General features: G+C 47.7%; 1 protein-coding gene across 1 annotated transcript in view; it reads left to right on the forward strand.

Annotated features, from left to right (window-relative positions):
- Positions 1 to 9,324, forward strand: part of LOC138824434 (glutamate receptor ionotropic, kainate 4-like) — a 301,452-nt gene extending 292,128 nt beyond the window's left edge. The window contains exons 20-21 of the mRNA XM_070018282.1: positions 6,834 to 6,952; positions 8,832 to 9,324. Of these exons, the coding sequence (XP_069874383.1) occupies positions 6,834 to 6,952; positions 8,832 to 9,245 (533 nt within the window). The 3' untranslated portion in view covers positions 9,246 to 9,324. The remainder of the gene's footprint in view (positions 1 to 6,833; positions 6,953 to 8,831) is intronic.
- Positions 9,325 to 22,207: the final 12,883 nt, after the last annotated feature.

Here is a 22,207-nt window from a genome sequence, read left to right on the forward strand (position 1 = left end):
TGGTGGTGGTGGTGGTACTGGGATTTGAACTCTGCCTCATGCCTGATAAATTGGTGTTCTTTCACTTGAGCCACACCTCCAGTCCTGATTTTTGCTGGTTACTTTGGACACAAAGTCTAGTGACCTTTTCTACCAGGGATGACCTTGAGCTGAGATCCTTCAGTTTTCAGCCTCCTGAGTAGTATGGATTACATGTGTAAGACAGCAGCACCCAGCTAAGGCCACCTAGCTTGAGCCTTCTTGCCAGGCCTTCCTTGACTATGGTCAGAACCACGCATTCTCTCTTGGCTCCATCTCTCCTCTTAACCCCTCCACACACACAGGCAGAGCTTCTTTATAGAACCACAGAGTAATGAGATTGCAGGTCGCGTGGAAGGCTGGAGATTACGGAAGGAGCCAGGTCCGTTCCAAGCTGTTTCACGTTCTTCTCTGCCTTTTCAAAGTCCCGTATTTATTTATTTTCTCACTCAGCAACTCTAAAAGGAAATATTCCCTAGTCACTCACAGATTCGGCATCCCCAGCGCAAGGAGATAGGATTACTGAAGGCTTGCAAGAGCGGTTGCAAGACAAAAGACAGTGGGTGAACTCCAAAGAAGTGAGATGCTTTTATCTTGAAAAAACACAAGCTCACAATTGGGCTTCAAAGCCACAAAAATCCTCCATCAGGCTGTGAAAATCAGGGTGGGGGCCCTTTCAGGAATGGAAACCAGGCCAGTGGCATTCACTTGGAACCCCGGGAGAACAGGAAGTGCGCTGGCCAGCTCAGTGGGAATGAAAGCGTGAGACATCTTAGCAAGAGTGGGGAAAGAGGCAGGGGGGAAGGACTCTGGGGATGCTTTCCTCTTTCTTCTCAAGGGGCCTAGATTGGGCTATCAGGCTTCTCTGGTTTCTCTGGAGAGCATCAGACTGGAAACCTGAACGTGTGAGTTGGATAATGTCTCCGAGTTACTCTGGAGGGCTCCTGGCCCTAATCAAATCAGATTGATTGCTGAGAGGCAGAGACACGGCAGGGGAGGTTGCCGGGAAGCCTGATCAGACACCGAGGTAAATGGTGACCCACTGAGTCAGTGGCTGAGCAGGGCAGTAATGATAAAGGCCACAGCCCGTCTCCACTTCAGACCCAGCCGAAGTGAAGTCAGTCCATCACAGATTCAGACATTTGACCACATACATTCCGCAACACAGAAGGGGGTTTTATACACAGAGTGTATAGCTCCCATGGCGAATCCCTTTCCCTGTCCCTCCTCTGGGATTTTCCTGGAATGAATCCCTCAGGATGCCAGGTGCAACCTCAAGCCTTAAGGTATCCTTGCAGCCTATGAGGATACTGAGAGACAGGGAGGGGTGGTGTGAGGGGTGGAGCCCTGGCTGCACCTGGCTGAACCTGGACACTTCCACTTGTCATGCTGCCATTGAACCTCGAGCAGGTAGCTGGCTGATTTCTCTGCACCTTAGTTTTCCTTGGTGGGAAAAAAGTAGTTTCAAGAAGTGCAAATGTCCCAGGGCACTGTAAGGATTGGGTTCAAACAGTGAGGAGTCTTGTCGTGGTAAATGGTCATCACAGGTTAGCTTCGTATTTATGAAGACCATAGGCTGTAGGGTCAGACTCACCGGGATCTACATCTCAGCTAAACTTGCCAGAAACGTGGGCAACTTCATTTCTGAGTTGCTGTTTCTTTATAAAATGGGGACAATGGGTTTCCTTTATAGAGATTTGAATAAATGACTGTCATGTCAAGTATTTTTTTTATAGGAGACACTTGAACTTGTATTATGATAGATGATTAAGTACTGCTCCCAGAACTTGTATCTTGATAAACTGAAAATATATCAACTGTCCTGTTTCTTCAACTTCTTTTCTTTTAAATTTACTTTTGGCCATTCTGGGTTTGAACTCAGACCCTCTCATTTGCTCTGCTAGTATTCTACCATCTGAGCCATGCCTCTAGCCTAACCTTTTTTTTTGGTCCATTGTGAGGCTTGAACTCTGGGCTTGGGTGCTGTCCCTCAGCTCTTCAGCTCAAGACTAGCGCTCTACTACTTGAGCCACAGCACCACTTCCAATTTTCTGGTGGTTTATTGGAGATAAGAGGCTCACAGACTTTCCTGCCTGGGCTGGCTTTGAACCGCGATCCTCAGATCTCAGCCTCCTGAGTAGCTAAGATTACAAGCCACTGGCGCCCAGCTTAGCCTAACCTTTTGCTGTTGTTGTTGTTTGAGATGGAGTCTTGTGGACTTTTCTATTTGGGATAGCCTTGAACCATGATCCTCCAGAACTCAACCTCCCTATTAGCTAGGATGACAGCTGTGAGTCGCTGGACCCTGTTTCCTCTTCTATTTTCTATATCCTGTGCTTGTTTATCTCTCACAACTCTCTCTAGAATCTGCAAGCTCTTTTCAGTGGATGTCACTGTGCGAGTGAGCAGCAGCGGCTTACTGTTTCACAGTCCTCAGCACGGCATGTTGTCATTGCATTTTTCGGTGCGCCTGGGCCACTTGTGTATGAGCATGGGCATGTGGTTCTGAGATGGATTACTGGAAAGCAACGTGGGTCTTGGAATTCATACTCTTGCCAAATGCTCTTCAGGTGTCATCATGACCCAGAGCTTCAGCCCCTTGCGCAGTGCTCATGGCAGCTCCGTAAAGATGTGTGGACTCACTTCACAAAGTTATTTTATGCTCTCTTGCTGGGATCACGCCCCGTCCTCTATCCGAGTGCTCTCTCTACACCTGCCTGTGACTCTTGTGGCCTCTTTGCCTCTGTTCAAAAGGAGCTTCCCTTCTGTGTCTCAGGGGCAGATGGCCGTAGTGCTGCCTCCAATTACAGGAGGGTTTTACGACGGAAGGGTACAAAAAAAACCCTAGAAATGGTTCTTAGCCACTCCGAACGATAGGAAGAACAGAAGGGAATGTGGAGCTTCGTGTCTTCCCAAAGGGAGCCCCTGTCTGCTGTCATGGCCTGCTGAGGTGCTGAGGCCAGGAAAGGACACTGGTGACTATGATTTGTATTTGTAGATCATCAGTGAGTGCGCAGCCAGCGGTTTGCCTGGCGAGCCCAGCTCTCTGTCAGCCATTGCAGGCTGCTGGCTGAGGCACCGATGAGGGGCAGGCAGAGACTCAAGTATCGGGACAAAACCCCAGAGTTGAAGCCATCTGTCGGAGTGGCTTACGTGGGATCCCCTGTGAGGTGTGAAGGGGAGAAAATGACTCCATGGCTTGGGGTACCTCTTGCAGGTGCCGAGGCATCTGTGAGTGCCGCAGAGGCCCTGCAGGCTGGGGGAGGCCACGGCAAAGGCCCTTCTGATGGATGGCTGTGTGCTAGGGAAGGCATTCAGCTCCTCGGAGGATGACTGATGATGGTGCTAAACAGAACTGCTGCCCTCCCCGAACGCTCCCTTCCCACTCCCCGATCCATCTGCTCCTCGACTCCGACTCTGCCAGCAATCTATTCTTGTTCCACTTTCCAATAACTTGCTAAAGGCATGAATGGTATACAAGCTTCCCCCCTAGGACACCGAGGCCACTCAGCCAGGAATGGGCAGGCTGGGGCCAGTGCCCGTGATTCACCTGCTGGTCCTGAAGGGCGGGAAGCCAGGGACGATGCCTGGGGCTGCTTTAGTGACTTACGGCTCCTACCAGCATTCTGTAGAATTCTCAGCTCCTCCAGGAATGACCAAATCAGTCACCCCGGCAAGGTCACAGGTCCCTTTCTTCTCGGCATCTCTGTCCCATCTGGTGTGGGGGGATCCCGGTGGTATAGCCCCCACTATGGCATCTGCCTGGAGTCCTCCATGTAGGCTGTTGGGTTTTACCATTGTCCAGAATGAAAGTTAGTGCAGGAATGAATACCTAATCACAGTATGGAACCAGAGCTCTTGATAATTCAGGCCTCCATACCTGCAGTGTCGTCTTTTGGATTTGTTTTTGTTTTTGTTTTTACAGTAGTGGGGGTCTGAGCTCAGTGCTTTGCATTTGCTAAGCACTCTACCAGGCACTCTACCACTGAGTCACACTCCTAGCCCTTTTTTGCTTTAGTTATTTGTCAGATGGGCCTGACAATTTTTCCACGGCTGACCTCTGCCTCCCAACTAGCTGAGATTACAGAAATGCCTGGCCCCCATCAGATTTTACGTTTCTTAAAGAGCATTCTGGGTGGCTGCGTGGAGGGTAGAGGTGAGGAGGAAATAGCTCTAAGCAGGAAAATTATTTCCAAGGCTGCTATAATAGCCAACCAGAGATGAAGTAAGGAAGTGATAGGATGGAAGGGGACAAGGGTAAAAAGTCTAAAATTGCTTAAGAGGTAAAATCAGCAGGACTTGGTAATCGTCAAGTGCCTGGAGAACAAGCAGGAGACCAAATGCAGGAAAATGAGGATAGAAATGTTCCCGAAGTGATCAAAGGAGATTGGTAAGAGTAGAAGAGAACCACACTCAGGGGGTTTCTAAAAAGCCAAAAAGGAGACAGGGTTGATGGAGTCCACTGCTCAAAAGGTTACATGAGATCAGGATGAGGAAATTTCCAAGAAGATTAGAATCTAAATGGTATGAGTGGTTTTCGCAGTGAAGACAAAATTGTATGGGATGAGAAAAGAATGGGAAAAGCAAAAAGTATATTCAGCAGCACAGAGTCATTTTCCCCCATCAGGTAGAGAAGACGAGCATCGTGGGCCTGAAAGCTTTGTTGGGTGTCCATAATTCTATGTGAGCTGGGCCTTGGGGTGGGGGCGGGGAAAGAGATTGGCTTCCAAATGCAAAAGGAAACCTGCAAAATTAAATTAAGACATGTTTAATTAAATATCTCCAAAATGGAACATTGTTTCAACTTCATTAATTTTTAAATTTAATATTCATAAAAATGTTATCACATTTAGAAACATTTGTGGGGGTGGGGTCAGGTTTTTCTCATTTTGCAAGCATTCCCTGGTATGCACGGTGATTGCTGAGAAATCACAGCCAAGGGCTATCTATGATTGACTATTTCTTGCCTTTCAGTAATGTAGAGAGACAACATTTCGAAACTGAAGTTTTACCCAAGATGTAGACACATTTTCTTCTACCTGCTTCTGAGTGGGAGAGGCTCTTCCAGGATACACATTGAAAGGACTTTCAGACTGTCTTAAAGAGCTTCTGATGTAGACAGATCTTCCTAAAAATCTGGCCCATGGAAGAAAGAAAGATGTTGATTAGACAGAAAGGGAGTTTTTCTTTTTTTCCTAAGAAAGGAGAGACATGAGTGGAAAGAGCCACTTGGGAGGAAAAGATGGGTGGCAAGTGACAGAGAGGAGGCAGGGGACACAGCAACAGCGGAAGTGACAGGGCCAGAGGGCGGGAAGAACACCGTCTCCAGAAACAAGAAGGGGATGTCCTTTGAGGGACTCCTAGTCCTTCCTTCTGATGGAGAGCTACCCTAGGGATGGGGAGTCCGGGGTCTCCCAACACCTGAGTAGGCGGCATCCTTTACCACTGGGAGCTCCACACCACTGGCAAAGGCTAGCTGGAAAGACAGGTCCTCCTAGGACATACCCTTCTCCCTCCTTTCTTACCACCCCTGACCCACTGGAGGTAGCACCGGCCTACAAACCTCTTGGGTTCCAAGACATGCTCCCACAATCAAAGACTCTTTTATCCAATTGGCCCTGGTGAGTGAGAAATGGGCTCAAAAACCCAAAGGATCTTCCTCTTAAGAATGACTCCCTTGGATTATTCAAAATAGGAGCACCTGCATTTATTTGCTCAAGGCACAAGAGTTGACCGTACGTGTGGGTCTGCAAACCAGAACATATGGCCTGTGTAAAAATGAATTTATCGTGTGAACTCTTGGAACCATTGTCAGCAGATTCTCAGAGAAGCTGGCACGTCTCTCAAGCTGTATTATTTTAAATCACTTGGGGATTTGTGAGAGAAAATGGCCAGGCAGAGCTATTTTTCTAGTTTTCCTAGGTGTGGAAGGTAGCATTTGATTTCTGTTCCTCACTGGGACGCATCTGGTGAGAAGTTGGCTGGACAATCACATAGCGCCATGTTCCTTGATGACCAGGCCAGCCTTGGGATGTGGGAGATTGCCGGCGTGCACAGGGCGTCGCCATTTTCCAAGATAAAAGACACCGTCTGAGTTATGATTGTGGTCCTTGTGGAACCAACATGTCACTTGTCAGGACACGTCCTCTAAAGTCTGGTTTCTCAAATGCCTGAGAAAGGGGTCTGGTTACCTGGAATTTCTATTTCTAGCAAGCTTCCCGGCCAATGCAATGGGAACCATGGTTGAAAATCAGTCTAGTGAGAGTTTTTTTTAAGTTTGTAATTTTTTAAAAAATGTTTCCTAATTAAACATGAAATGTTCCTAAGTCAGAAACTTTGGGGGCACTAAATTCATGCTGAAAAAGTTTTAGATTTTGGATTTTCAGCTCAGGGATGCTCAGCCTGTAACACGTTGACCCTCTTAAGTATAATGTGTTCTATCCGTGGTGAGTCAGAACAGTTGCTTTACATCATAGAAGCTCAATGTTAAGAACATTGATAAACCATTTTAGAATTCATGGATATTTTGATGTCCTATCACTAAAGGCTCCTTCAGGATTGGCCTGGGCCTGTTTCCCAGGCTGATTGCTGCTTCCCATACCCAGACATTATTTTACAATATCTAGAACTTCCTCCCTGCCTCCCATATTGCTCCAAACACCCATTTTATTTTGTTTTAACATGAATAACAAAATCTCTTCCAAGAAAGGGAGTCTAGACAATCTACAAGACTGAAGCTGTGAGCTGTGGCATTTGCCTTGTTGCTAACTGATGTCTTCCTGCTCTAATGTTCATTTGTATCTATTCTCTTACAGGTCTGGGAATGGAGAATATTGGTGGAATCTTTGTGGTTCTTATCTGTGGCTTAATTGTGGCCATTTTTATGGCTATGTTGGAGTTTTTGTGGACTCTTAGACACTCAGAAGCAACTGAGGTAAGTTCCAAAGGGTGTGTCGTGTGCTGGCAATTGGGTGACATCCACAGGCTCTGGAGGTATTTCAGGCAGGACCTGTGGACTCCCCAAGGATGGTACCTGGTACAGAGCCGTGGAGAGAAACCCCCCTCCCCACCCCAGAGGAGGAGACCTGAGCGATGTTCTATCACCTATTGACCATGCATACCCTGAAAGGGTGCTAACTTCACAGGCTTCTAGATTCTTCTTGATACAGCCCAACAAATACACATGTGAAAATGTTCTGTGTACAACAAAGCTTTATAGAAGCGCACGCGCACGTGTGTGTGTGTGTGTGTGTGTGTGTGTGTGTGTGTGTGTGTGTGTGTGTGTGTGTGTGTGTGTGTGTGTGTGTGTGTGTGTGTGTGTGTGTGTGTGTGTGTGTGTGTGTGTGTGTGTGTGTGTGTGTGGTTACTAATGGAGAATCTGACCTCAGTCCTTCCATTAAGTCTCTTCAAGATACTGCACTTGAGAGGGGAGAGAGCATAGAAGAACAAGAAGCGTCTTTTGTTATGGATCTGGAGAGTTTCCTTTTCAGCTCAGGGATGAGAACTCATAAGAAGGTTCCTGGGCTTTGGAGTTGCATAGACGGAAGTTCAAAGTCTCAGCCAGCAATTTACTGCTCAATTATTCCCAAGATGTAGAGCCTGTCTGAGGCGCCACCTGCACACCTGTGAGAGAGCTATAATTGTAATTAATAGTGATGCAGGCCCATGGTTCTTCACCTATAGTCCTCAAAGCCACACAACTTGGAAGATTCCAAGTTCTTTGTGAGTTTGATGTAAATGCATGGAGCCACAAAAACATGATGAGCATTCATGGTCTTTTGCCTCACTCAGTGTATACACACACACATTTTCCTGTAGAAATAACAATATGAATGCACACACACACATTTTCCTATAGAAATAGCATTGTGCTTGAATATAGTTTGCCCCAGACAGCACTGGGTGTGTGGTACACCTTGGTGCATTTGATTACATTCCTCAAATCTAAAATATTTGGTTGGATACATGACTTGAGCCAAGCATTTTACCTTAGGTGATTGTGGATTTAGGAATAGTGGTGAGTTGGATGTTGGTGGCTCACACCTGTAATCCCAGCTACTCAGAAGGCTGAGATCTGAGGATCACAGCTTGAAGGTAGCCTGGGCAGAAAAGTCCATAAGATTCTTTATCTCAGGTAAACTATTGAGAAAAAGTGGGAAGTGGCGCTGAGGTTCCAGGTTCGAGTGGTAGGGGGCTAGCCTTGAGCACAAAAAGAAGCTCAGGGAGAGAGCCTAAGCCCTCAGTTCAAACCCCAGGACCAGCAAAATAAATAAATAAGAGTAGGGGTGGTGGCCCTTGTTTTAGTTAAAGAACACATCATCCCCAGCCATAGCCAGCTCACTCACAGAGCCAAGAGCTGGGGTGGTGGGCGGTGGGTGGGCGGCGGTGGCTCAGGCCTGTGACCCCATCTCCAACCGTCAGAATGCCATTGAAAGCTGACCAGGGGCACAACGCTCAAGACTCTCTCCCAGAATTCAGCTAGAAGGACCGAGAGCTATCCATCCAATGGTATCGCTCAGGCCCCATCAGCAAAGCGCAGAACCCTGAGTTCAAACCCCAGTATTACCCAACCCCTCCCAAAAATGTTTTGATTTAAAAATGAGTTAACCTTTGGGTGAAAGCGGGTGGTTTGTGGACACAAGGGAGCTTCTTTCTCAGACTCCTGTCACTGAGCTGGTGGTGAGGTCGTCTTTGGGGTCCAGGGTGAGCTTGCAGGCCGGGATTCCAGGCCCTGTCCCTCATCATGGGCATGGGGGGGACCCCCGTGGGGACCCAGGCCGCCTGTGACACTCCCCTCCTTGTCCGTCCCCTAGGTGTCCGTGTGTCAGGAGATGATGGCCGAGCTCCGGAGCATCATCCTGTGTCAGGACAGCGTCCACCCGCGGCGGCGGCGCGCGGGGCCGGCGCGGGCCGGGCCCCCGGTCCCGGAGGAGGAGGAGCAGCAGGCGGCGGCGCCGCTGCAGCGCAGGCCCCGGGGCACCGCCACGCTCAGCAACGGGGAGCTGTGCGGCGGCGGCGGCGGAGGCGGCGGCGGAGGCGCGGGCGCGCCCGACCAGCTGGCGCAGAGACTGGCGCAGGAGGCGGCGCTGGTGGCGCGCGGCTGCACGCACGTGCGCGTGTGCCCCGAGTGCCGGCGCTTCCAGGGCCTGCGCGCGCGGCCCTCCCCGGCGCGCAGCGACGACAGCCTGGACTGGGACAAGACCACCACGAGCAGCGGGCCCGAGTAGCCAGGACAGGCCAGCCCGGGGCCCCACCCCGAGGCGCAGGCCCGCGCAGGCCCACCGGGCCCTCCCCACACTTGGGATCCAGCCACGAGCGATCGGAGACACCCCCCTGCCTGATCGGGGGGTGCGCATCCCGCCAGTGGCTGGGGAGAGGGGGGTGCCCAGGCCCCGTGGCTCCGTGGGCCTGTCCTCTGCCCAGATCACACGGGTCTGGGGTGCAAGGAACTGATGGCATTCCCACTGCACCCCTTCTTCTCCTCACGCCCCCACGGAGGGGTTGAGGGGGGGGGGTTGTTGTACCCTGGGTCTAGTTCTTACTGGAAAAAAAAATTAAACGCAACAGGGAAGTTTTTTTTTTTCTTTTCTGGATTTGTATAATTGTGTTCCTGTTCTGTTCTTTGCTCCCCTCTCTCCCTTTCCTGCTTCTCAGTTCTGTCCTCTTGTTTTGTGGCCTTTTGGTTGGATTGGGGAGGGGGGATGGCTGAAGTAGGGATGGAAAGCTAAATGACCCTCATTCCTTTATTCCTTTGTCCTGAATTTTAGGATGGAGTCCCCAGTGTGTCAGACTTGAGGTGCTGAAGTTCCCGGGTTCCTGTGGGAGTGGGGACCCCCCCCCATCCCGAGTGCAGAAGAAGGGCTTGTGAACCAGGAGAGTCTCGATTAACGCTGCATCCGGTTAATTCTGTAAAAACTTCCCAAAGCAAGGCACCCATCGTTTAATCAGAGAGCCCTCGACATGCCTGGGGTTTCCAGGGCTGATATGTTTTCTTGCACTTGACTTTCGCCGGTCCAAGGTCGGGTTTGGTCTTTTGCGATGAGCTCTCTGAAGCCAGAGAGGGAAGGGAAACACCTGCCAAAGCATGGGGAGGCCCTGTGCAGCGGGGAGGGGGTAGGTGCCATTCCCAGGCCAGGCCCTGGCTTTGCCGGCAGTGTGATGCCAGCTCACAGAGGAGTCAGGACAGGCGTGTGTGTGTGTGTGTGTGTGTGTGTGTGTGTGTGTGTGTGTGTGTATGTGTGTATGTGTGTTGGTAAAACAACTGTATCTCTTTTTTTTAACCAAACTTGGCAGGGTTGCAAAGCCCCATCCCCAGGGCTGTCATGGATTGGAGGGTTTCTCACTATCACACATGAGACTGGGTATAAATATGTGTATGTGTGCGTGTGTGTGTATATGTCCATGAAATGGAAAGCCCTTATGGAATGGAGAGTATTCCGACAGGTTCCTGGAGAGAGGTGGAGTCTCAGCCAGTCACAGGCCCGGGAACTAGGAACCAGGAGTCCTGGTGTCAGTGTGGGCAGTGGCCCCCTTGTGTGGCTTTTGGCAATGCTTTGAACTTCTCCTGCATCCACAGACAAGGAGTTACAGTGCTTCCCCTGTGGTCCAGGGATGCCATCACCGGCTCTGCTGGTGGGAAGTCGGCATGTCCAGAGCATAGCTCTGACACTGGGGTGGAGTGGGGGAGCAGCGTTTCACGCAGAGTTTCCGTGTTCTGATGGAAAACAATTTCTATGCAATTTCTGATTGTAAACTGAAGACAATTCAGAGGGAGAGAGAGAGAAACAAACCGCCGCCGCCGCCACCTCCATCTCCATCTCCACCACCGGCCGCCGCAGCCAACTTGAGTCGAGTTGTCCTCATGTTGCATCTGTTCCAAGTGTATAAATGCCTCTGTTCTAAGTGTATAAATTAGGGACGCTGGGGGCCAGGCAAGCTGAATTCCATGTTTTTGTCATTTGGGGAGTCCGGCATCCTCTCTGTGCCGGGACAGCGAGTTAGAGCTGGCATCCCGCGGGCCCTGTGGACCCTGGTCATTCCTCCACAGGATGCCAGCATGGTCCTAAACTGACCTCGCTCATGAACTCGAATCCTTTGTCTCTTTAACCTTCCAATGACAGCAAGCTGTGCGGGACACTTGAGTATTTTTTTTAAACCTCACCTCAAGCCTTGTGGAGAAATGTGGATTCGGTGGGAAGGGCACCAGAAGGCCACCTGCCCACACATCTCAGCGGTGCCATGCTGCCCGGCCTGTAGCACATACCACACTTCTTCTCACTTCCGATTCTCTCCGGCCACACCAAACATGTACAGTGGGAAGGGGTGTTTTGTTTGTCTTCTTTTTTCTTTTTAAATCTCATTTTTATGAGCAGGCTCTCTTGATCAATAGCAAAGTTTTTTTTTTTTTAATGGATGGGAGAAATGAATGTCCTCATGTATCATTTATGAAGTCTCCTTCCTTCACCGCGTGGAATGAAGATAAACCTGACAGCACCAGGCAGTTTGTCTCAGCCACCAGCCCAGCCCCGCGCCTCCCTCCTGCTGCTGCGTGAATTCGCCACCAGCTCCTTCTCATTCTTGGTTTGTCTCCACTTTTCTTTTTTTAATCTGTCGGTTGTCGGCTTTCTTTTCCATTGTCTATTTTCTATGGACTCTGTGTGTACTGTAAAAACCAACCAGACAAACAAAAACAGTTTTTTCTTGTCTGTTTATCTTTCTTCAACTGGAATATTTACAATAAAACAGAAACAAACCCTGAAATGTTAGCAGCGGGTAAGAGATGTTTTGGTGTGGCAAGGGTGGGTCGCTGCAATTGCCTGCCCGACAAACAGGTGTGTCTCCCCCTCGGTCTCTCTCTCCCTCCCTCTTCCTCTCTCTCTTCTCCCTCTTCCCCCCCCCCCCACACTCCCCCACTCTCTTCCATTCTTTGTTCACAACTCAGAAGAGTCTAGGTGACATTTCAATTTTTAGTCCTGGGAGCTTGAGCCAGCCACCACCCCCACCCCCACCTGCTCCCCACCAAAAAAGGGGGGGGGAGAAATACACATGTTAATGAAGTTCAGGATTTCTGGGGTTTTGTCTTCCTAAATGCACTCTTCGGTGAATAGCCATCTATTGATACCTCTAGTAACTCTAGTCAGATAACAGCCCAGATCCCACGGGGAGCTTGAAGATTACATCAATTAAAATATAATACTTTGCTTTATTTCTTTTAATTGCTCTACAGGGCCCCAACCGTCACCAGATCTCTGCCTCTGAACCCAGGTGGGGTGTAAGTTGAGCGTGTAGATGGCCGAAAATCTTTTGGCTTCCTCTGCAGCCAGTGCTCATATGAGGATATTCATCCTGGGGACGGGCCAGCCGCCCTCTTATTGGTTAGGTGAGACTGAAATATCATGATAACCAATCCACTTGGGGCCGCTCTGTGAACGTTGATTAGTTTTGGATTCCAAGGAGTTGAATTTTCTTGTGGAATCCAAGGGGGACTTCCCTGTGCTGTGTGAGACCAGAAAAGGGTTGGGGAGTATTTTGGACGCAGCGGACTGGTGGCTGGAGTACAGCTTGAGAGAATGATTTGTTACCTTCCTACCAATCGGGTACACACATCAAGGTAAACCAGTCTGGACGTGATAAGGGAGATTTGATTCCTCCACTGGTTGTCAGCCCTCTTTGGTGAGTAACAAAGAGGCCTGTTTGGAGAATGAAGAGAAGGAATCTTTTCATAAAGATTTTGCTTAAAGCTAGTACTTCCTATGGGGCCTTCTCAATAGGAAAAAAATGGAATCTTAAGTTGCCTTGAGATTTGAGTAATTCCCATCCCTTTCTAACAAAGGTGACATTCTCCTCACAGGCAAATCCCACACCAGGGCCAAACTTCAGAATACCCTCAAGGGCATTAAAATTGTGTGCCTCAAAGACTGCTTATGACATACTTTCACAAGATTCTTCCTCCAGGGAAGAAAATCATAACCTGGAAGGAAAACAAAAACAAACAACCCAAGTGGTTTCAGCTGTCATTTAATAGCAAGTAGGGAAGAAGAGAATCCTGGCACAACTGTTAGGAGTCTACCATTGACAGTTTATTGATTTCACACTAGCTTTCAAATCCGAAGGATGGATGAAAAATAAATGCCAATGCTACCATGAAACGAATCATCGAAGTTGTGCTGGAATCAGGGAAGAAGGAAGTCTACAAATGATGATGCAATAGAAAACGACTTCTCTGACTACAGATGGAAGCTGAGTGTTCAGTATGACCGTATGTTAATCATGTATACACGTGTACGCCTGGTTCCAGGCTGGGGCTTTGGTGAAACTTGTCAGGGACAAGGGTGCATTGTACTGCTAGCACGGCAGGGGACCTGATCCTATTTGCAGAGGAGATCTTAATGCAGACCTTGGTTCTGTATTACGGTAGGTGGGGGTCAAATATGAACATGGAAAGATTTTCCTATTAGAAAATTTTGCCAAAGCATCCTGCCTACCGTTCTGCATTTTGTGCCTCATCTAATGTCATCCTTGGCTACCTCAGAGATGTTGAAGGGGAAGATGGATAGAAGATATTGCGTGATGGTGACATCTCCCCTTTCCCCCTCCCCCCCTTTAGCTACCAGCACCTCATTTGATTTGGTGGAAAATAATGAGATTAGCAGTCTGTATGGGAGGGCAAGACTTACCTGTCAGAAAGAGTGAAAGACATCCACAAAAGAACAAAGAGCTGGAGCAAATGGTGTGGCTCTGTAGGCTGTGTAGAAGCTCAGAGGATCTCCAGGTCCTGGGTGGTAAGGAGAGCAAGGCAAGGTTGAGTGCAGAAATCACTTTATGTTTCTGATGTCTGGGCAAACAGGATTTTGTTTCATATCCCTTGGGATGAAAAGAGTTGATCATCTTGAGTTCAGTCCTTCTCTGACAATAGATGGCTTGTCAGATGGGCACTTATGGCTTACCACCAGTAAACCTAGTTCCTCAGAAGTCTGAGATCTGTCCATCATGATTCAAAGCCAGCCTGGGGGAGGAAAAAATCCATGGGACTTTTATCTCCCAGTTAACCGGCAAAATGCTGGAAGTGAAGCTGTGGCTCAAGTGGTAGAGCATCAGACTTGAATGGCAAAGCACAAATCCCTAAGTTCAAGCTCCAGTACTGGCGCATGCACACATGTGCGCATGTGTGCGCCCATGCGCGCGCGCACGCGCGCACACACACACACACACACAGATGGTTTGTTTTTGCTAGAGTTCTCCTGCCCTCACCACGCCATATCTTTTGGAGGAATTCGGGCTCTGCTATGACGCTTCTTCTGTTTCTCTGCCCATGTTATTTAGAGTCTCAATACTACCCCATCCCTAGGCTTTTGTAGGTTGTCTTAGTGAAATTTTTCACAGAGACAGACAGCTTTGCCCTACAGCATACAAAAAGGCTGACAAACGAGCAATGACACTCTCTCAAGTGGATTATGAGCTCTTCTTAGGGAAAGGATCAGTTTTAAAATTGGGCGGAAGGAGCGTGAATACAGAACTGAAGATGTGGAACCAATGTGAAATTAATACAGAACAAAATCTCCCAAGTCCCCCATCCAGGAACATTCAGTAACTGTCTTCCTTTTCAACCCATTAAACCATCCTGTTACTCACAGCAGGAGTCCGGGTGGGAAGTAAGTGGCTTTTCCATTAAAAATAACAGAATGGATCCTCTATTTCTATACCATCTGTAATCCTGTAACACCAAAGGGGCTAGGAAAGCATTTTAAATCAGGGAAACTTGGATTAGATGCAAAGGTGAGAAGAGTCGCAGGCCACATTGCTCTGTGAGATGGCGTGTGTGGTAGCCAGCAGGCTGATGGACTTTCACACAAAGGAGAGACGAAAGTAGTTCTGTACAGGGACGTGGTTTTCGGCTGCTTCCCATTCCTTTTATGTAAGCTCAACTGTGTGTGTGTGTATGTGTGTTTGTGCATATATGTACAGAGAAATTCAGCATAGACATGAAGGTTTCAGATTCCTATTCCTGTCTGTCTGTCTGGTATATGTGTGTGTGTATGTGTGTGTGTGTACACGCATGCATGCATGTGCATGTATGCTGAGGAGTTCAGCATAGACATGAAGGTTCCAGATTCCTGTTCCTGTCTGTCTGGTTTATGGGAGGTGTGTGTGTGTATGTGTGTGTGTGTATGCATGCATGCATGTGCATGCATGCAGAGGAGTTCAGCATAGACATGCAGGTTCCCATCTGTCTGTCTGGTATGTGGTGTGCGTGTAGCAATTAAGCACAGACGTATAGGTTCTTGTTGGCATGTGTGCATCTGTATTTCATGAGTGGGTTTGTGAGTATATGTGTTGGAGCATGGTGTATGTACTGTGTATGAGTGTGTAAGTGTGGTGTGTGTATATGCGAAGATGGCATATGCGTGTTGTGATGTGGTATGAGTATGTATAGTGGTGCAGCAGTGTTCCTTGTGTGCATATCGAAAGGCAAAGGCCCGTGGTTCCTCTCCAGCTTCTCCAGTGCTTCCCGTCAGCGCTGCTGGGGCGAGTCTGGCTTCCGTTGGCTTCGTTCTCACGGCATTTATTTCTGCCTGGACTGCGCATGGATGCCTGAGGTGAGAGGTGGCATTTCCTGCTCTCAGCAGAGCAGTAGCTGGTCTGAGCTGACGCTGCAAGCCCCCCCCAGCCCCCCGCCCCGGCCAGCTGGCAGGCATCCGTCTTCCAGCCTGAGGAAGGGACTGGCAGGTGGGTGATGTGTGCCACGGCATGAGGGAAGGTAGCTGGTGAGGACGGGAGTCCCGCGGCTCCCCGTTTATGCCCCAGGCTTCCCCGTAGCCCTGCCCACCTTGGGCAGGGAACCCTGTCCAAAATGGCCTGACATTGAACTTGGTGACAGTTGTAGGGTTTAATCGGCCAAGAGAGTACAGAACTCAAAAGCGACATTGTAATCTGGCCACCTTGGCTTGGGTGTACAGAGCAAGCAGTAGATTGCTAAGGCTGTGTGATGTTCAGATAACTCTGGCTTCTTCTCTGGTCTTTCAACCTTCTCCAGACCCCTCCACACTCCCCACTGCAGGCGCCCCCCACCGTGTGTAGCTACCAGCTTTTCCCGGGCTCTTCTTCTGCGCCTTCGCTGTGCCATCTGCCCAGAACACCCTTCCTGTTCATCTTCCATTGCCAGAGCTTAGCCATGTTTAGGTCCAGCTTAAGGGTCACCCTCCCTCGGCCCTCTGTGAATCCCCAAGTGGGGGAGCCTCCCCTCTCCTGATCATCCCCAGCCTCTCTATGGCCTCTGTCTTAGAGTGTGTGTGACACCGCACTATCCCCACTCCTCCCTCCTGCTGGAGGAGGGCCTTTGAAGTGCAGACGACCTGCCTTTGTCACCTTCCCATCCAAGGTGTCCTGGCACACATTACCTTCCCATGCACGAATGCATGAACGAGAGCGGCAAACCCAGCTGAGAGCAAATGCACATAAAGATGCTGCTGAAGTACAACCCGGTGACAGGGATATATATGCCTGTGATTTAAAGCAACCAGGCAAAGAACAACTTCATCATTTGTGATAAACAAAACTATGACTCCGCCCATCTTACTGGGCATGAACCCTGTCGGAGGGCAAGCCGGTAACGTTTGGGGGCTAGTAGGGAGCTGGCTTCGTTTCCACCAAAGTTAGAATTCAGCCTTGCAGCTCCCAAGTCAGCTCTGCAAAATCCAACAGCCTTCTCCCTTCTCTCCTCATTATCCTAAAAATAACTGATGTCTGGGCTGGGCCTGATGACTCATGCTTGTAATCCTAGCTACTCAGGAGATGAGTATTCTGAGCCAAATAAAGTCCACAACATCCCATGTCTACCTATGTTGAGCATGGTGGTGCATGCCTGTCATTCTAGTTGCATCCAGAAGTGAAAATAAGAGGATTGAGGCCCCATGGTATCAATACTCCAGAGCAGAAATGACTGGAAGTGTGAATCAAGTGTTAGCGCCCCTGCCTAGCAAGAGCAAGGCCCTATGTTCAAACCCCAGTACTGCTAAAGCGAGCCAATAAAAAGCAGTTTCTACCCCAAATAAAATTTCCTGATCTTGGTTCGTGGTTTATGTGTTTCAGTGAAAGGCTAGCAAAGCGGTGCTTGTTGGAACATGGTCTTCTTTACTAAAAACTGTCAAAATCAACCTCTGGTTCCTCCTTACAAATTTCTCCTAGGTAGTTTACTTTGAAAAATGTGAATGCATCAGCGTGGTTTGAAAGGCAACAAATTATAGTCCTAGCATTTAGACTGCTTACTGTACAGGGAAGTCTGGCCCGTTTTGACAAGTTTAGAAAAATGTTGCCATTTACCTAAGTGGTAGTGTTCAGACTAAAGAAAAATGGAAGATAACTGGGCACTACTGGTTCATGCCTGTAATCCTAGCTATTTGGGAGGCTGAGAATGGGAGGAACGTGGTTCAAGTCCAGCTTGGATGATAGAGTTCTTGCTGAGAAAAATACAAGGCTCTGAGTTCAAACCCCAGTATTTCCAGAAAGTATGGGGGAGAGGCGGGAGGGAGGGAGACAGAGTCAGAGACAACAGAGAGGAAAACCCTGGAAGGTTTACAGATTTTTTCATTAGCTAGGCTTTAGCTTTTTGTTGTTGAAACAGATAAATTACTTGGCTTTTATAACTTGGTTTCTCTCTAATATTTTACATTAGTTCCTAAAGCAACCTGCGTCTATAACACCCAAAAATCATCAGAGATGCTACATACATTCCCAGAGATGGAATTTAACTAGAAACATCTTTAAATTAGGGTCTCTGACTGTGTCTATTATCATTATTAAAAAGCAATGGGAACTTAAGAAACAAAGAACTCCCACTCATCTGGTTGAACCACTACTAAATATCCCCATGCTGCTGATCACATATATGGTATATAACATATGAGCACCGTTATATATTACAGACTGTGATAGACAATTTGCTCCAGGAAAGTTAGAATGAACTTGTGACTTTAAATGAGCATCATTATTCCACAATACTGTGAATTTCCGGAAATTAAGTAATCACTTAATCACGATCAAAAAAAAAAAAAAAAAAAGAACCTTGGGGAAGGGAGGGAGGGAGGGGATGGTAGGGGGAAAACAATGGAGGGGGTAACAATGTTCAAGAGGAAGTGGAAGTGTACTCATTACCTCACTCATGTAGCTGTAACCCTCTGTATAGTATCTCTACAATAAAAAAAAATTAAAAAAAAAAAAAAGAATAGTGCTCTACCACTTGAGCCACAGCACCACTCCTGGCTTTTTCTGCTTATGTGGTGCTGAGGAATTGAACCCAGGGTCTAAAAAAAAAAAAAAAAAAAAAAAAAAAAAAAAAAAAAAAAGCAATGGGAGTTAATAGATTTTCTTATAGCCATACCAACCCACAGGACAGTTATTTGGTTGAGGTAAACATCTGATCCTATGGCTTTTAAGAAAATAATGTTTAGTAATCAAAGAAAACCATGGAGTGGAAACAGATAGTAAATCAGGCTCTTGTAGATCTAGACCCTCGCACCTGCACTCAAATACTTGAAGGCTTCTCAAGCAAGTGGTCAGAGCCTCACCCAGGCCTAAAAATGAGAGTTCATCAGTTCAAACCAATCAACATGTATTAGTCGACGGTATGCGTATGCCGGTGGGAGGGAGGGAGGCTTGTGGACCCGGCCAAGGGTATGAGATGCATGCCATCAGAGGGGGAAAGCCAAGAGGCTTTGCATTCTGTGTGGTTTCTAGAACTACTTGTGTAGTTTACTGAGAGGCCGAAGGCCAAAGTAATAAGGATCAAAACAAAGCAACCCATTCCCTGTCACTGTAAGTATGTGAGTCTATGATATAGCTAGATACCAACAAAAGCTACCAACAGGCAGAGAGATTAGGTAGCATCCTTCTGAGGAGCCCCTGGAAGAAAGACATAAACCATCACAATACACCTGTGTGTGTAGGTGCTGCAGCAGTGAATGGATCCATTGCTGATGAGGCAAATCACACAAACACGCACACACACACAAATACAATAAAACAAGCATCTTTCTCTTGAGGCAATTAGAAGTTGCTTCAAAGATTAATCAATCTAAGTGTGAGAGAAAACATTAAATAAGCAACTGTAAGACACTGCTTAGAAAAAAGTGGTACATGATGAGGAAAGAGGGTCTGAGGCCTGGCGGAAGAATCTGAGGTGGTTTTTCTCTAACCCTCCAGTAAGCCCCAGTGGAGCACGTGGGTCTGTGCAAGCTAGTTCCCATTCTTTTCTTTCTTTCTTTCTTTTTCTTGAGGCCACTCATCTCAGAAGACCCGCTGTATTCTAGACAAGCAGAAGAAACCAGAGACCGTCCCTTTTCATAGGAGAATTGCACAACTAGTCTTCTCTCTCAGCTCGGGGACAAGGAGAGAATTCAGATCTAGGTAGCCTTGTTGTGGATGTCTTTCTCCCATGGTAACCTTACCAGAAAGGGGTTTTCAACCTTATTTAAACACTCTCTGACTCTTTGCAGGGAGGCGTATACCAGTACTCTCTGCTCCTCAGGTATCCGACAGCTTGTGTCCAAGCTGACTGGAGCTGAGTGGCTGACCCTGGCTTTGACAGGCAATGTATGAGGGATGCGTGGGTGGCCGGGGACCTCTCAGATGGCCTCCCTTCAATGAACAGTTCCCAGCTAGTCAATCGGGGCGTAACAATCAGGTCGGTGTCAGCAGGGCTGGATTGGAAGGATTTCCAAGTAATCGTATTGGAGAATTGCCTTGGGTATAGAGAAATGGATAATATCAAGCTGCATCTGGCACACTCTGCGAAGGTACTTGCGGCTTCTCTGATGGGATACCCGCCCCTTTAACAACTCTAATACTTCCAAACGAAATGAAAATTCCCATCTTAGCAGTCATTAAGGCTCCAATTTTATTTCTCATTATTAAACCATGATGTTGGCCAAAACATTTAAATTAAGCAAAATGAAGAGATTTATGAGCAAATTGGAGTCTAGGTGAAAAAAAATATTCAACCCTAATCCACAAAGATTAAGCAGTACACAATCATGAAGTTATTGAGGGAACTCAAAAAAGAGAGAGAGAGAAAAAATTTCAGCGTTAACAGAAAGAAATGTTCTTTCTTATTTTTTCCCAAAGAAAATTGAGTTTTTAGGTTGATAATTTCATGCTCGGTAATACCCACATGATTTGAGAAATGTTGGAAGAAGACTTAAATGGTATTTTAGTCTCCATGCAAACCTAAAGGAATATGTCAGATGGCTAGCCCTGCGGGCCCACAGCCTCCTATGGAGAGACAGCCACGTGATGACAGCAACAAGACTGATTTTGGATCCCACAGCCCTAAACACAGAACCCCGCTCGCTGGCCAGCGTGGAAGGCAAAGATGAAATGTGTTTGATCTTCTGTTTCCCCGCTGAGGTGGTTATGCCAGAGGAAAAGGTATTTCCAGCTAGCGGAGGGCTCAGGGGTAAAGGACAGGACAGGTACCAAGCAGAAACTGCCTTTTTCCTGGAGGAGATTCTTGTACAGGGGCACACTTAAGTGGCAATTGGAAGATGAAAGGTTTTATGGCCAATCATCCAAGCTACCAGCCATTGATATCATCTTTCTCTTTCTGTTTTATTTTATTTTGTAAAGCAGGGATTTGAACTCAGGCAGGTGCTCTAGTACTTGAGCCATCCTCCTGGGCCTTTTTTGGCTTCAGTTCATTTTTAAATAGGGTCTTGAATTTCTGCCTGGATGAGGCTTGGAAGGTATGATCCTCCTACCCATGCCTCCTGTGTGGTTGGAATTATAGGTGTGAGCCACCAGTCCCGGCCTTTCTTTAAAAGAATCTTAAACTAGGCATGGTGGCAAAGACTTATGATCACAACGTATGGAGAGCCCAAGGCATCCTAGGCTACATAGGAGACCCTATCTTAAAAAGAGAGGGAGAAACGGAGAGGAGAGGGGAAGAAAGAAAAAGGAGAGAAAGAAGGAAGGGAGGAAAGGAAAGAAAGGGAAAAGGAAAAGGTCTTAACTCAGGCAATTTCAGACCAAAAGCCATCAAGAGTATTCATAGTCCCGTCTTTAGGACCCAAGGCTCTGCCCGCCATGGAGGAAGCATTTGTCTAAGGGACAAGTGAGACATCAATTGCTCCTAGGGGCTTTCAGAGACAAAGACGCTTGCTTACAATTGAACATCAAAGCTCACCCCTGTCCACAGATACTGTGTCTTCCCTGGACACCTGCAATAGTACTTGAACTTGTCATCCATAGTCATTTCTTTGGGTTAAGAAAGTGTACTACTGAGTTGGTCGGTTGCCACCTAATAGCTTAGACAGGTCACAAATGTAACAAGGGAAAGGTCAACTTTGATGGAGATCACACAGGGCCTGCAGCCAGGAAAGCTTCCTTGGGTCGGGGGGTGGGGGGCAGAATTCTAGCCCCAGCATGGAGCGCCAGAGGCACTGCATAATGTGGGAAGCACTGGGTAAGGTGGGAAATCTGGTCCCAGAGTGACAGGGTATGGAAGGGGTCAGAAAAGAGGGAATTGATATTTCTCCCATGTCTGTTGTGTTTCGAGCCTATGCTAGGGGTTTTGTGCAGGTTTAAATTTCAATACAATTAACTCTGGTACGGCTGCTTTATTCTTGTTTTGCAGCTGAAGAATTGGAGGCTAATTTGTCCAAGCAAGTGCTTTCCCACACTGGTGGGTGCTGATCTTGACATTTCTCTAGAGGTGTCATGAAGGACACGGCCCGATCCAAATAGAGAAAGGTAAGCAGGAAGGGGGAAGAATTTAGCATGACTGGTCAAAATATGAATACCAGTAAGTCATTTGTATTTTAAATATGTGCGCTCCAAAAACAAGTAGTAACTGATTCACCTTTCTGGGGTCCCTGGGACTTCATGAGGACCTCCCCTCCCCCACTCTCCACTTCATGTAGAAGAAGCTGTGGTGTGACACAGCTACCACACCAGCTGCTTTCAAACAACCTGAAGGCTTTCAAAACCACAATGAAAAGTATCTCACATTCATCAGATGAGATAAATAAAGGAGTCCAGCTATAGTGTCTCAAGTCTGTAATCCTAACTGTTTGGGAGGGAGATCAGAGGATCAAGATTTGAGCCTCGCCCATGCAAAAGATAAAAGTAATAATAGATCATGAATCCACCTTGGCCAATGGCTGGGTAAATTAGCACATGCCCGTCATCCCAGGGACAC

This window comes from Dipodomys merriami, unplaced genomic scaffold (genome assembly GCF_024711535.1).
Source record: "Dipodomys merriami isolate MVZ:Mamm:240054 unplaced genomic scaffold, mDipMer1.0.p SCAF_129, whole genome shotgun sequence".
Classification (NCBI taxonomy): domain Eukaryota; kingdom Metazoa; phylum Chordata; class Mammalia; order Rodentia; family Heteromyidae; genus Dipodomys; species Dipodomys merriami.